This window comes from Rhinichthys klamathensis, unplaced genomic scaffold, assembly GCF_029890125.1.
Source record: "Rhinichthys klamathensis goyatoka isolate OS25496 unplaced genomic scaffold, OSU_Roscu_1.1 h1tg000040l_1, whole genome shotgun sequence".
Classification (NCBI taxonomy): domain Eukaryota; kingdom Metazoa; phylum Chordata; class Actinopteri; order Cypriniformes; family Leuciscidae; genus Rhinichthys; species Rhinichthys klamathensis.
In genome coordinates this window covers 9,917,155-9,930,591 of record NW_026606587.1, presented here as the reverse complement: position 1 = coordinate 9,930,591, position 13,437 = coordinate 9,917,155, and the positions used below count along the sequence as shown (strand labels likewise).

The 13,437-nt window shown below is 36.5% G+C and overlaps 1 protein-coding gene across 2 annotated transcripts in view; it reads left to right on the top strand.

The window, feature by feature from the left end:
• Positions 1 to 13,066, top strand: part of mfn2 (mitofusin 2) — a 40,205-nt gene extending 27,139 nt beyond the window's left edge. For both annotated transcript variants that reach the window (XM_056246795.1, XM_056246796.1), the window contains exons 8-18: positions 2,627 to 2,780; positions 3,485 to 3,552; positions 3,640 to 3,761; positions 5,160 to 5,286; positions 5,787 to 5,891; positions 6,206 to 6,308; positions 6,395 to 6,615; positions 9,141 to 9,296; positions 10,011 to 10,207; positions 11,934 to 12,068; positions 12,734 to 13,066. In XM_056246795.1, coding sequence (XP_056102770.1) covers positions 2,627 to 2,780; positions 3,485 to 3,552; positions 3,640 to 3,761; positions 5,160 to 5,286; positions 5,787 to 5,891; positions 6,206 to 6,308; positions 6,395 to 6,615; positions 9,141 to 9,296; positions 10,011 to 10,207; positions 11,934 to 12,068; positions 12,734 to 12,803 — 1,458 coding nt within the window. In that variant the 3' untranslated portion in view covers positions 12,804 to 13,066. The remainder of the gene's footprint in view (positions 1 to 2,626; positions 2,781 to 3,484; positions 3,553 to 3,639; positions 3,762 to 5,159; positions 5,287 to 5,786; positions 5,892 to 6,205; positions 6,309 to 6,394; positions 6,616 to 9,140; positions 9,297 to 10,010; positions 10,208 to 11,933; positions 12,069 to 12,733) is intronic.
• The last annotated feature ends 371 nt before the right edge of the window (positions 13,067 to 13,437 follow it).

Genomic DNA, 13,437 nt, shown 5'->3' with positions numbered 1-13,437 from the left:
AGATCTTTATTACAAGATAATCAACTTGCGGCAGTTAAACTGGACATTCGGCTAAACTTGAAATATGCGCTGCGGTGCTCTAAAAAGCAACAAAACCTGCAGCTGCGAGTTGGCGTCCTCAAACAGAGACCCGATCGTTTGTTCCAAAATAATAATAAAAAAAATCATGTTAAACAATAACTTAACCAAAAACATAATAATACTCAATGTAACTCAAAACTATCCAAGGTACGAAGTCGAGAAAGAGTGTGAGAGAGATTAGCCTACCTAGCAACAAATTAGGCTACTTAACAAAGCCTCAAAAAAAATATCTATTAACTCACATAAAACTTCTGCACCAGTCTACTGATTTTTGTTGAGAAAGATAAGCATGTTGATGACATGGACTGGGCCTGGGGTCAGACGCGACCGCAACATGGTGACCGTCAAGCCTCGTTTATACTTTTGCCTGGCTCTGCAGCGTGAGTCTCCGCAAACGGACGAGGCGTTTATACTCCACGCGCTCGCCTGTAAAACGCCGAATACCGCAATGACGTCATTTTTGCCTCGCGCACCTTTGCTCGTGCTTGTGCGGACGCGTCGAGGTCGAGTGTAAACAAACTCTTCAGTCCAGCCGCCGAAAACACCCGCTCTGAGGGGACTGACGTTGCCGGGATGCACAGGTACCTCTGCGCTAACTTGACCAGCCCGGGAAACAACTTATTCCGTTCACTTTCCACCCGTCTGCAGTGGTGCAATCCAGCGGTTCATTGCTTCAAGGCTCACATTACGCAACGCAACCATATTACATTTACATTTACATTTAGTCATTTAGCAGACGATTTTATCCAAAGCGACTTACAACTGAGGACTAAACCAAGCGAGTCATCGTGAAGAGGCAAAAGCAACGCAAGAAGTGCTCAAAATACAAAGTTCAGACATAGCTCGGAGTAGCATAAGCCAGGCAAGCGAGGATTTAGAGGAAAGGATTTTTTTTTTTTTTTTTTTTTTTTTTTTTTTTTATCGATAACAAATTAACATGATCGACGAAATTCTTAATGATCAATTATCGATCGTCGATTAATAATGCCCATCCCTATTAAACAGCAAAAAAAAAAAAATTGAGCTACTACAACATTAAACACAGATAAAGTGGTAACAGTGGAATCACTGTTTTACTCCAAAAAAGCCAGGAATAAAAACATTATTACATTATTGTGGCTTTATTTGAGAAATTGCTAAAGTGCAATGAACAACGTGCCCAAAATATAAGCTATTGAGGAACACATACTTATGATCTACAACTTGCACTTCAACTTGTCTGCCAGTGCAACAACAAGATGCATATTATTTGTAAACACAAACATCAAACAACCCTGTCTATCTTTAACTTGTGCAAACTGCAAAGTTGCAAACATTCTGAAACAAAATAATAAAATAAATAAATAATATGGTGCATTGAACATAGGTTGTTAGGAATGCATACTTGAATATAAAGTATGAAACAAACATGACACTTGAAGTGTGTTGAGCATAAAAATGAATAAGACAATTCCTGAATATTGTAAACAATTTGGTCTTTCAATGGTTAGTTCGGTATTTTACACTTAAAGCCCTGTTTTAAGATCGTTTCTGATGAAATAGAACGGTTAAGATTGAAATTTGGACAAATGCTGTTGTCCCGAGAATTTTAGGTTTACCCCCCACCTACACGTCTATGTGCACTGGAACAATCATTCATAAAACGCATTAAACTTTAGTTTACAAAGACGTGAAACTCACCGAGTGGTCAGGGGTGTTCACTGATATGCTCACACAAAAATCGCTGCAAAAGATGCTTTCCAACAGGTTTTATCGTAGTTTTTGTCCGACTCCATTGACTTGACTAAACTACGTTAAAACCTGTGTTGTTGTTGCGTTGAATCTGGTGCGCGTGTGCGGCGGCCGGGTGCTGCGCGTAACGTTACCCAAAACAAGGATAGGAAACGGCAGGATTGCTGATACTTTTTTTTTTAGCTTAATACAGACAGATTGCACGCAAAACAGGCAGAAATGACATGCATTGTGAACGTCAGACTCATTATCATTTTCGTTCCGTCTCGTCAACGAAAACTCGAAAACGTCTCGTCATGTTTTAGTCACCTTAGAGCCATTTTTAGCTAGTCATCGTCGCGTTATCGTCATTAAAAAAAAGTGCGTCAACGAAATCATTTCGTTATCGTCATCACTGACGAAAACATCATTGGCCCCAGCCAATATTTTCTTTCGTCCCGAATGGTATAATGAGCTGTGTTTATTGCAGTCCTGAGAGGACCACAGACACTCGATTTTTATAATGTCTTTTCCAGATTACTTACATTTTAATTATGCATTGATATATAAAGACAGTTTAAACAAATTTGGAAAAAAGTATTTTGGGGGATTTTTACTTACCCTGCCTTTAAATCAAGCAAACAAATTGGACCTTTTTTTAATTTTATTTTTTTTATTACAGGGACAGTGGATATTAATAAACATTTCTGTAAATATGCCAGAATTAGCCAAAAGGCTATTTTTCATCTGTAGTCCCTGTAGCCTTTTTAGAAACCAAATGTGAATGTTACATGGTGTTTCTGCACTCTTATAAGGAAACTTGTGTGTTTGTCAGGTGAGACGGCAGCACATGGACCGCTGCTCTAGTTTTTTAGTGGATGAGCTGCGGGTGGTGGATCGCGCTCAGGCCAGTGATCGGATCTTCTTCGTCTCTGCTAAAGAAGTTCTGCAGGCACGTGTCCAGAAAGCCCAGGGAATGCCTGAAGCAGGTAGATTTGTTACAAACTTTTTCATAGACGTTAAGTATTTACAACATAAAGCATTTTTCTGTAAATATTTTATTTTGAATGTTTTTATTTTAAAATTCTTTATATTTAGGGCTGCACAACAAAACACTATACAGTATTGCGATTTGAACTGCGATATGATGTAAATGGACATTAAAGAGGACTCGAACCTCTTTAGTTGTGATAGTCTCAGTACATTGACACTGGTGTTTAAGGAATCTAATACAATTAAATAATAGTTTTTATTATTAGTTTTAACTCAATAAATAATATTATAATGAAAATTTTATTTGACACTTTGATAGTTATAATACTAATATTTATGTCTTCAAAACCTAAAGTCTTAATAAATCTCAGCATTTGATTTGATAGTCGTTATAAGCTATATTGCGGTTTCAGTTTTATTTCGATTAATTGTGCAGCCCCATTTATTTGAATGTTTCAATTGATGTAATTTTAATTTAATAATTATTAGTTTTTCATCATTGAACACCCAGGCTTTTGCGAACCCCTATTTTGGGAAAACCTGCATTACAAATGTTGAGTTAAATATTCTTTAAAGTTTACAACGTTCACATGATCACATTAATGTATATGTACATTTAAGCATCTTATTTTGAAAGAGCAAGAAAAGTCCTCTTTTCCATGACATGACCCCTGTAAAGCCATTCTTGTTGGATTTTCAGGTGGTGCTCTAGCTGAAGGTTTTCAAGCGAGAATGTTTGAGTTTCAGAACTTTGAAAGACGTTTTGAGGTGAGTGTTGTTGGGTTTCGGGAGTGTGATTTGTTTCAACGTGTCTGTGTGTTTGTCTGACTGTCATATATGCGTGTATGCTTACAGGAGTGCATCTCCCAGTCAGCAGTGAAGACTAAGTTCGAGCAGCACACAATGAGAGCCAAGCAGATTTCTGAATCTCTGCGTCTGATCATGGACTCTGTGCACATTGCAGCTCAAGAGCAGAGGTGAGCGCAAAGGCGCCTGCTTTTCTTAGCAGTAATCCATCACACTAAACACTGATCCACTGGTGACATTGACATTAGCTTAATGCCTGAGTGTGCTGTTACAATCTGAGGAAGTGATATAAATAGTAGAGTCAGATTTTGAAATTAGTGATGATATCCAGTAGGGATGGGTATTTTTGTAAATGTTTTAATTTCGAGTACTGATATATTTAAAAAAAAATAGGGGCGTGGCATGTCCGTCATGGCGATAATACAAATATTTGAATTAAAACTGTTACTTTAATGTAAATAAAAATATTACATGCCTATCAAATTATGACTTGAAAAATAACACTAGATTATCAATAATGCATCAATATTTTCAAAAAAGAAAGCTTTATGAGGTGAAGCTGAGGAGTGAATAAACAACAGTAAACTGAAGACATGTGACCTGTTCTATGACACATCCTAAATGAGATTAATCAGATATCCTTGATACACAACATAAACGTAACATCACAACTTGTATCTGCACAAAAGGACGCAAAAATGCATGTGAACTTTTAGTGACGTGCTAGCCAGAAAGTGTAAGTGGATGCGCTCTTCCCGTAACAACACGCTGAAACACGGGCAACTAAAGCACAAAGAATTTACAACATTCTTTTACAATCATGTTCTCATTATTATGTTATGTATATGCATAGGCGTAATTTGCAGATGGGACGGGTGGGACATGTCCCCACCACTTTTTGCCAGGGTAGATATTGTCGCCACTATTTTTTAAAACCTCTCGCGGTATCTGAGGTCTGATTGGTTAGCGTCCAGACTGGCGAAATAAAGTGAAACTACAGAGCTGAATACACCCATGCTAAAGTTGACTAAAAAGAGGAATAAAAAAATCATCTTTTGGAAATTGATCTTAATGCCTTAATTAAAAAAATGAGGAAAAATCCAACCGTTTAGGACACCTATTTTCTTTGTGAATGAATAATGTATCGTAAATAAATAAATGTTCTTCCTTAAAATACAGAGGGCATTAGTCAGGACACCCCTATGTTGAATTCCCATAGAGGCAGGCAGATTTTTATTTTTAAAGGCCAGTTATTTCATGGATCCAGGATACTATGCATCCTGATAAAGTTCCCTTGGCCTTTGGAATTAAAATAGCCCCACATCATCACATACCCTTCACCAGACCTAGAGATTGGCATGGGGTACTTTCCATAATGCTAATGCTCAATGCTAATCAAACCATCTATTAGGCTAACTGAAATAAAACCATGCCAATCTCTAGGTATGGTGGATCAGTCTTGGATCAGTATTATTAAAAATAATTTGGTTTGTTATATTTGAATGATAGTTGACTATGCATAGACTGAAATTAATGTTTAGTATAATGATTTTTTGTGTTTTGTTCAGGATTCATTGTTTAGAGATGAGGGAGGAGAGGGAGGACAGGCTGGAGTTCATTGATAAACAGCTGGATCTGCTCACACTGGACTGCAAAAGCAAAATCAAAAAGATCACAGAGGAGGTCGAGAAACAGGTGATGCTCCATTTATGACTCGCTTGTTTTTCTGTCTTTTTCAGAAATGTTAGCTATTGCCTATTTTGTTTCTTTCAGGCCTGGGCAAACAGAGTATACAAAGTTAGAAAGATTGGGCTGTGTGTGTACCGTATGCACTGTACACATACCCTAGTTTACGCATAAAAAACGAAATGTACTTTGGGCATTTAAAAAATCAGCCATTTCTGTTGGACTAAATCAGCTCAATGATATTTTTAAAAGACACATTTTTGTTTTAGTTTGGCTGAAATCAAACATTTAAACTTCATGTAAACGTGTAATGTCAGACTTTTTTTGGCACATCATACAAATCCACTGAGTAATATTCTATAATGATGGGGTAATGTGTTGAATGTACTATATTAAAGTATAGTTGTTCATAGAAATGTACTTTTGTTTACAATTTAAGCTTCAACCATAGTACAACTGGCATTTGCAAGGTTGTTTCCACCTTTTAACCTGCTCATCTGGATGTGTAGGTATCTAATGCTATGGCCGAGGAGATCCGGAGACTGGCTGTACTAGTGGATGACTACCACATGGACTTTCATCCTTCACAAGTGGTGCTCAAAGTATACAAGAATGTGAGTTGGACTTGATGTCCACCCATGTCTTCTCTTTATTTGTACGCTGCTTTATCCGCTCTTGGTTAATGTTTAGTATCAACATGTAACTCTCCGCATGGAAATCCCCCAGCTACCCAAAAATGTAATTTGAGCTCATCTTTGGGACGAGGACACGTCCTTTTTAATTTTCAGTTTTGCATAGGGCTGTATACAGATAAAAGCAGTTAATAGTGATTAATCTAAGGATTTATTTTCTAGTTAATGTTGTCTTTGGTAGCTCTCATTTTTTTTCTTTTTTTTTCCTCATGTTTTGCTGGAATGATTGATTTTAGGAGCTCCACAGGCACATAGAGGACGGTCTTGGCAGGAATATGTCAGAGAGATGCTCCAGTGCGATAACTGCAGCGCTGCAAACCACACAGACTGAAATGATAGGTCAGTATCTCTCTCATTTGGTGAGCTTTCAAGCAGCTCATACCAGTAACAGCAGCAGGTTAACAAGACGCTTGTTATCGTTCCAGAGGGTCTGAAGCCTCTGCTGCCCATCGGCATTCGAGAGCAGGTGGACAAGATTGTGCCCAGACAGTGCTTCGCCCTCAGCTACGACCTCAACTGTGACAAACTCTGCGGTGACTTCCAGGAAGACATCAGCTTTCACTTCTCCCTGGGATGGACCATGCTGGTCAACCGCTTCCTGGGTCCCAAAAACACACGCCGCGCACTCATGGGCTACAATGACCAGGTAGCACATGTTCATTTTGGATGGTCCTAGACATGTGCCGGTATTCGGTAATGCGATAAATCGCGGTAATGAATATGCACGATATTGTTATCGCGGGGACTTCGAAATACCGTGAAAAATAATAGATCCGAATTTAGATTTTTAGAACGCGCATCAGCTTATTTTCCATCAACCGCTTAAAAAACAATGCGTATGCTGCGCAAAACACGTGCGCACTTTGATGTAAACAATCCCCACATGTATAAGCACTGTGTGCATGCAGTGCGCACTCTAGTCTAATGTAAACAATCCTCACGTGGAGAAGAAGCACGGCGGAAGGAGGAACGCTGCCGACTATTTATCCCCCGCATGGCTGCCAACTCTCACGCATTCAGCTTGAGACTCACTCAATTGACACTTTCACACGGTCTCGCGCCACACATCCATTTTCTCACGCAGAGAAAAATCGCGGAGCAAAGAGGACACTGACACCGACAGACTAGACAGAGCAGGTTACTTTTGATATGAAAAAAACATCAGCTCTCAGGTTCTGTCCATTTTATAACGAAATTCAGACAATAAATACTGTTTTGCTGCTTGTAAATGTGACGTGACAGATCGCGCGCCTCAGTTCAAGTAAACCGATCATCTGTTACTTTTTATTAAAGATACAGTACAACCCACCGAAAGGTACGTACTTTCGATCAATCAGTGTTTTTCAACCACGGAAAGAGGTCAATAAAACTGCAGGAGAACAATTATGTCACAGAACGTTACATTTACCTCAGGAAAGCCATTTAATGTTAGTTGACTATAAGAAAATAGCTATAGAGAGGAGTATTTTGCTAAATATGTGCACTATATTACATATTTTAATATATGTTTACTTGTCACTATATAATTGTTATTATAACGAAAATTACGGCATATTACATTTTTATATTTATATTATTATTATATTTATATTGTATGCATTATATTTAATTTCTCTCTGTTTGTTTACAGCATTATGTGAGATATTTTTTCTTGAGAAAAATTTAAATGCAGGCTATCTACTGTAGCCTACCTAATATTTATCCAAATGAGTCAATATTGAATCAAGATTGAAATTAAATCCAAGAATTTAATTGAAATCGTGAAAATTGTGTTAAGCAATAATACAAACAGTAGCCTCAGTAACTGTACCATGTAAACATTGTAACATGTTGTCACTAAAAAATAAAATTAATGTTTTGACAATCACAATTACACATTGTGATGCAAGTTTTTTTTAGATACTCCCGATCCATCTGTTTCTCTTGTGCAATTAAAATATCGTGATAATACCGTATACCGTGATAAAAGCTCAATCAATTAATCGCAGCATGAAAATTTGATACCGGCACATGCCTAGATGGTCCTTGCTTTTGTCAAGTCAGTTCACCTTTAAATATATAGCGCTTTTTACAAAACAGATTGTTTCAAAGCGATCTTTTGTAATAAGTGTAAACATTTTTCCATCAAAAGCATCTTTGGGGCGCTATAAATATATTTTTCCTCCTGGATTCTGGATTTGTAATGGTTAAATTAAATTTAAGGAATCAATTAGTCAATTAATAGTCAAATTAATTGAAGTCTTGAAATGCAATTTCACAACAATGTACTAAAAGTTTAACAAAAATTACATTTTAGTTTTTCAAAAAGTTATTTTAATAGTTTTTGGATTTTTTTTTTCTGATTTTTTTTCTGATTTTTTTTCTTCATTTTCCCCAAATTTCTTGTTTTCCTTTGAAATTTCCCTCGGCTTTGTTTTAATGGTTTAATTATTTTTTTTATTTTGAAAATACATGTCTAATTAATTGAATTCATAAAACTTTAACAATTTAATATTTGATTTAAAGCATTACAATAAAAGGGCCCTATGAAATGTTTTATTTTTTCATAAATTCTGTGTTGTCTTTTAATTTTATCTGGATGTTATGCACATATGCAGGTTTATTATCAGAAATTGGGTACTAAATGAAGTCATAAAACATTTACAGATGTTTACAGTTAAATTAAAACATGGAGGAAAAAGTGTGTGATATCCTTAGAAAATAAAGTTTTATTACTTTGAGAAATACATACTACTGTACAATAATAATATGTATTTCTGTAATGTCTTCAATTTAAACAGGACTTTCAGGACAGAACAGGTTAAACAGGAGTCAGGACAGGTTGTCTGAAGACCTTTGAGTTTTTGTGTTTATATGTTATGATGATAGCTTTTTAATCAAACGAAGTTACTGTGAACTCTTAGCGCTGCTTTGGAGATAAAGTTCATGTGTTCATGCCCTCATATAGTGAGATGACAGACACTGAAACGAGTGTCACATGCTTGAGTATGTGTAGTAGATGAAACTGCACTGCTTATTCACTCTGAAACTCACAGAACATGCAGACTTCACATTTTTAAATAGCAGTCTTTTGTGCTTTTATATATTCAGACACTAGTCCATATCTCATTGATTAAGTGTTCAGCCCTAGCTTTGATTCTAATTGATAAAGGATGTGTGCTGTATTGGCAGGTTCCCAGACCCCTGGCCATCACTCCGGTCAGCACCAGTATGCCTCCTTTCCCTCAAGGATCCATGACCCAGGAAGAGCTTATGGTTTCTATGGTAACAGGATTGGCATCACTCACCTCTCGGACATCAATGGGCATTATAGTTGTTGGAGGAGTGGTAAGAAAATACCAAATATCTCGAACACACCAAAATGCATGTGTTCCTTCAAATATACACTGCTACCAAGGCTGCATTATTTGATCAAAAATACAGGAAGAACGGTAATATTGTGAAATATAAGTACAATTTAAAATAACTGCTTTCTATTTTAATATATTTAGAAATGTAATTTATTAGGGATGTGCTGAAACCACTTTTTCCAGAAGAAGTCTGATACCGACTTATAATAATTAATAATTATTTGGTCTGTTGGGGTTCATCACATGCCTGAGAACCTGGGGGAAAAAGCAGTTTGCACTGTTAAAACTGTTTCCACAAAAATATTAAGCAGCTGTTTTTTTAACAGTGATAATAAGAAATGTTTCTTGAGCAGCAAATCAGCATATTAGAAGGATCATGTGACACTGAAGACTGGAGTAATCATGCTGAAAATTCAGCTTTGCATCACAGGAATAAATTGCATTTTAAAATATATTCAAATAGAAAAGATTTATTTTAGATTTGTAATAATATTTCACAATATTACTGTTTTTATTGTATGTTTGATTCAATAAATGCAGCTGTGGTGAGCATAAGGGCTTGAAATCTTAAATCTTTTGAACTGTTTTGTATAGTTAACCTGCAAATTCATGTCATCTGATTGTCCTTTAGTCATTATAATTGTTGTAGTATTTGCTGAAATGGATGTGTGATTGTATTTCTCTGTCTCAGATCTGGAAAGCAGTGGGCTGGAGGCTCATTGCTCTGTCTGTGGGTCTCTATGGACTGCTGTACGTGTATGAGAGACTCACATGGACCACTAGGGCCAAAGAGAGAACGTTTAAAAGACAGTTTGTGGACTACGCCAGCGAGAAACTCCAGCTCATCGTCAGCTACACGGGGTCCAACTGCAGCCATCAGGTTCAGCAGTGAGTCTCAATCTACCTCTGCTGTAGCCAATTGTAGGCCGATCAAATGATTCCATCTGTTTTATAAATTATGTTCCAGAAGTCGTCAAATCAAGGACTTTCTTTTTGTTTGGTGCCATCAAACAGTTTTTTTATTATTAATAGCACTAAAATTGGAATATTCTATCTTTTTTTATTATGCCTTTTAAAATTTGGGGTCAGTAAGATTTTTTTATGTTTATGAAAGAGGTCTATTATGCTCACTAATGCTACATTGTGATCAAAAATACAGTGAACACATTGTCATATTGTGAATTATTACAATTTAAAATAACTGTTCTATTTTAATATTTGTAAAAAAAAATCTGTCACAGCATCATTACTCCAGTCTTCAGTGTCACATGATCCTTCAGAAATCATTCTAATATGCTGATCTGCTGCTCAAGAAACATTTCTTACTATTATCAATGTTGGAAACAGTTGTGCTGCTTAAGGTCCCCCTGGAATCAATCATTTTATCCCTTAAAACTTATCTTTGATCACCAAAATTACACATTTAAAAAATATGTAACTCTTGCTTCATTTAGTATACGCGGAACCATCAATATGCTAATTATCCCTGCCTCCGCTCACTCACACTAGCTCAGAGATTCACTCGGCCAACTTACTGAGGTAAACGCTGCACAATAGTATCGCTCTTTACAACGTCGGACACATAACAGTAATTAATATGATTAGCCTTTTACTTGACTGTTATCAAACAGTTAATAATGTGTTGCTAATGTTATTCAAACCATGTTCCTGTTCGATCTCAGAGTCAGACAGCTGCCTTCTAACAATCACCAGAAACACTTAAAACATCAGAACGTCAGTGGAGAAGAAAGGTTATTAGTTATAGGTTATAGAGATAGTTCATCATATCATCGTTATATACATCATACACCCGCTATATTGCTATATCTACCCGATTATTCATATCAACAAAAAATATACCAGGATAACCTGGCATCTCTTGAGACCCCTGCTAGTTTGCTGTTAATGATATGCTAAAGCCCGCCGGCACGTTGTCGTGATTGGTTACGGGTTGTTTGTGACGTCAGAAACACCAGCGATTTCACACCGCGTTTTTGAGACTGTCTTTGGTTCACTGCAGTTTTAAAGAGAAAATACTCAGCAATGGTGTTGACATGAATTTACACATGGTCTGTCTTAAAGCACATAAAAAAAAACACTTCTAAACAACATTAAAAACTACATTTTGACCAGGGGGGCTTCAATATTTTCATGAAAACATGAATAGAATGATCAAAATAACAGCATTTAATTGAAGTCTTTACTGTCCGTTTTGATCAGTTGAATTAATCTTGCTGTAATGTTAAATAAAAGTGTTAATTCCTTTCTGAAAAAAATACTGACCTCAGACTTTAGAATGGTGGTGTATATCCATCAAACAAAGAAATCCCATCATGGAAGATAGTAAAATATGCCTTACATTCTGTGTGAAAGTCTTTTTCAAAACATACAAAGCCTTTTAATCCAGTATTATTCTGAGTGTAGGTAGATTGATCGAACTAGAGTTAATCTGAACCGTCATGTCAGTGCAAATGTTGTTGTGTTATTTAGACAATTCTTCACTACTGCCCTCTGGTGGAGAAAATTAATATATGAGCAATTTATGAAGTACTTATTTTAAGAGATTTGCTTTCTGTAGTTTTTTTAAACGTTGTTGAATCCTTGTTTGACACAGGGAGCTGGCCAGCACCTTCTCTCAGCTGTGTCAGCAGGTGGACGTGACCAGACAGCAGCTGGAGGATGAAATCCGGGATCTGAACAGCAAGATCCAACAGCTGGACTCCCTGCAGAGTAAAGCTAAACTGCTCAGGTGAGAGTCTGTTGAATGAGCATTTGATGTTTAGCAGCAGTGGAGTTAGTTTATATGTAGTCTTGTTCAGGAATGGATCTTACTGTGACAACATATACACTACAGTTCAAAAGTTCGGGGTCGATAACATTTAAAAACATTTTTTTTTTAAATTAATACACTTGATTTTTAATTTGATCAAAAGTGATAGTACAGACATATTCATCAAATAATCCTGAAATCTGGAGTAATGACTGCTGAAAACCAGCTTTGCCATCATAGGAATAAATGATATAAATATGCGCTGCATGTTTTGAAGCTAATTAAATCATAAGAATTGTGTTTATTACAGTGACAATGAATGAAGAACTCGCTATTTGTATATAGCCCCTATTAATATGTTAACAGTGTAGAGTGTAAAACATTAACTATAAACTAATAGTTTGTTAATGATTAGTAAGTACTTTATTACTGTATACTTATTATAAAGTGTTACCCTTTTTTATGCAAGTACATAGTAGTTAAAGACACCTAATATAAAGTGTGACCAGACATTTTTCAAAATCTTATATCAACCCCAAACGTTTGAAATGCATCAGAGGAACCATTCCGACGACACATTAAAATCATTTCAGTTATTCATGTTTGTTCATTTGACTTTTGTTAACATGTGATTTGTTCTACAGGAATAAAGCTGGCTGGTTGGACAGTGAACTAAACATGTTCACCCAGCAGTATCTTCAACAAGGCCGATAGAGAGTGAACCAACTGTATGAGTGTGTAGAGCAGCTCATCTCCCCACTGCTGCACTTTTAATATCTAACACTAAGACATGCTTTCAACCATTTATTTGAGCATACCAAATATTGGTCATTTCATGTTTGTTTGTTAGTTTTTTGCCTTTGAGAGTAGTGACATGCGCCACTTTGAAGAGAGCTCACTTTTGTTTTTGTACAAACTCTTTCTTTTGTATTTAATACAGGGTTAATTATTTATTCTTGGCATGAGGTCGTGTAAAGTGGTTGATCTCTTGGATTGTGTTATAGATTCCCATACAGATTTTCTTGGCTTGCCACAGCAAGTTGCGAAAAGTGAGATGTCCATTTTAAGCGGTCTCTCGCCTGCCTTGTATTTAGTCTGACAGTGTGCTGTAAGGCCATGAACTTAACGTGGAATTCTCCTCTTTGGTCTTTGTCACAACTCTACTAGGTTTGACATATGTAACGTTAAGCAAGCGTTCCACTCGGTCTGAGATCTGAGTGTTTGATGGTGTGTGGGGATTGTCACCGGGATGCTGTAAGGAGGTTGATCTCACTCAGTGAATTCAGTGAAAATGAAAGCTGAGTACTGTCAGTCTCATCCTCATCCTACTCGCATATTATAAAGTTAT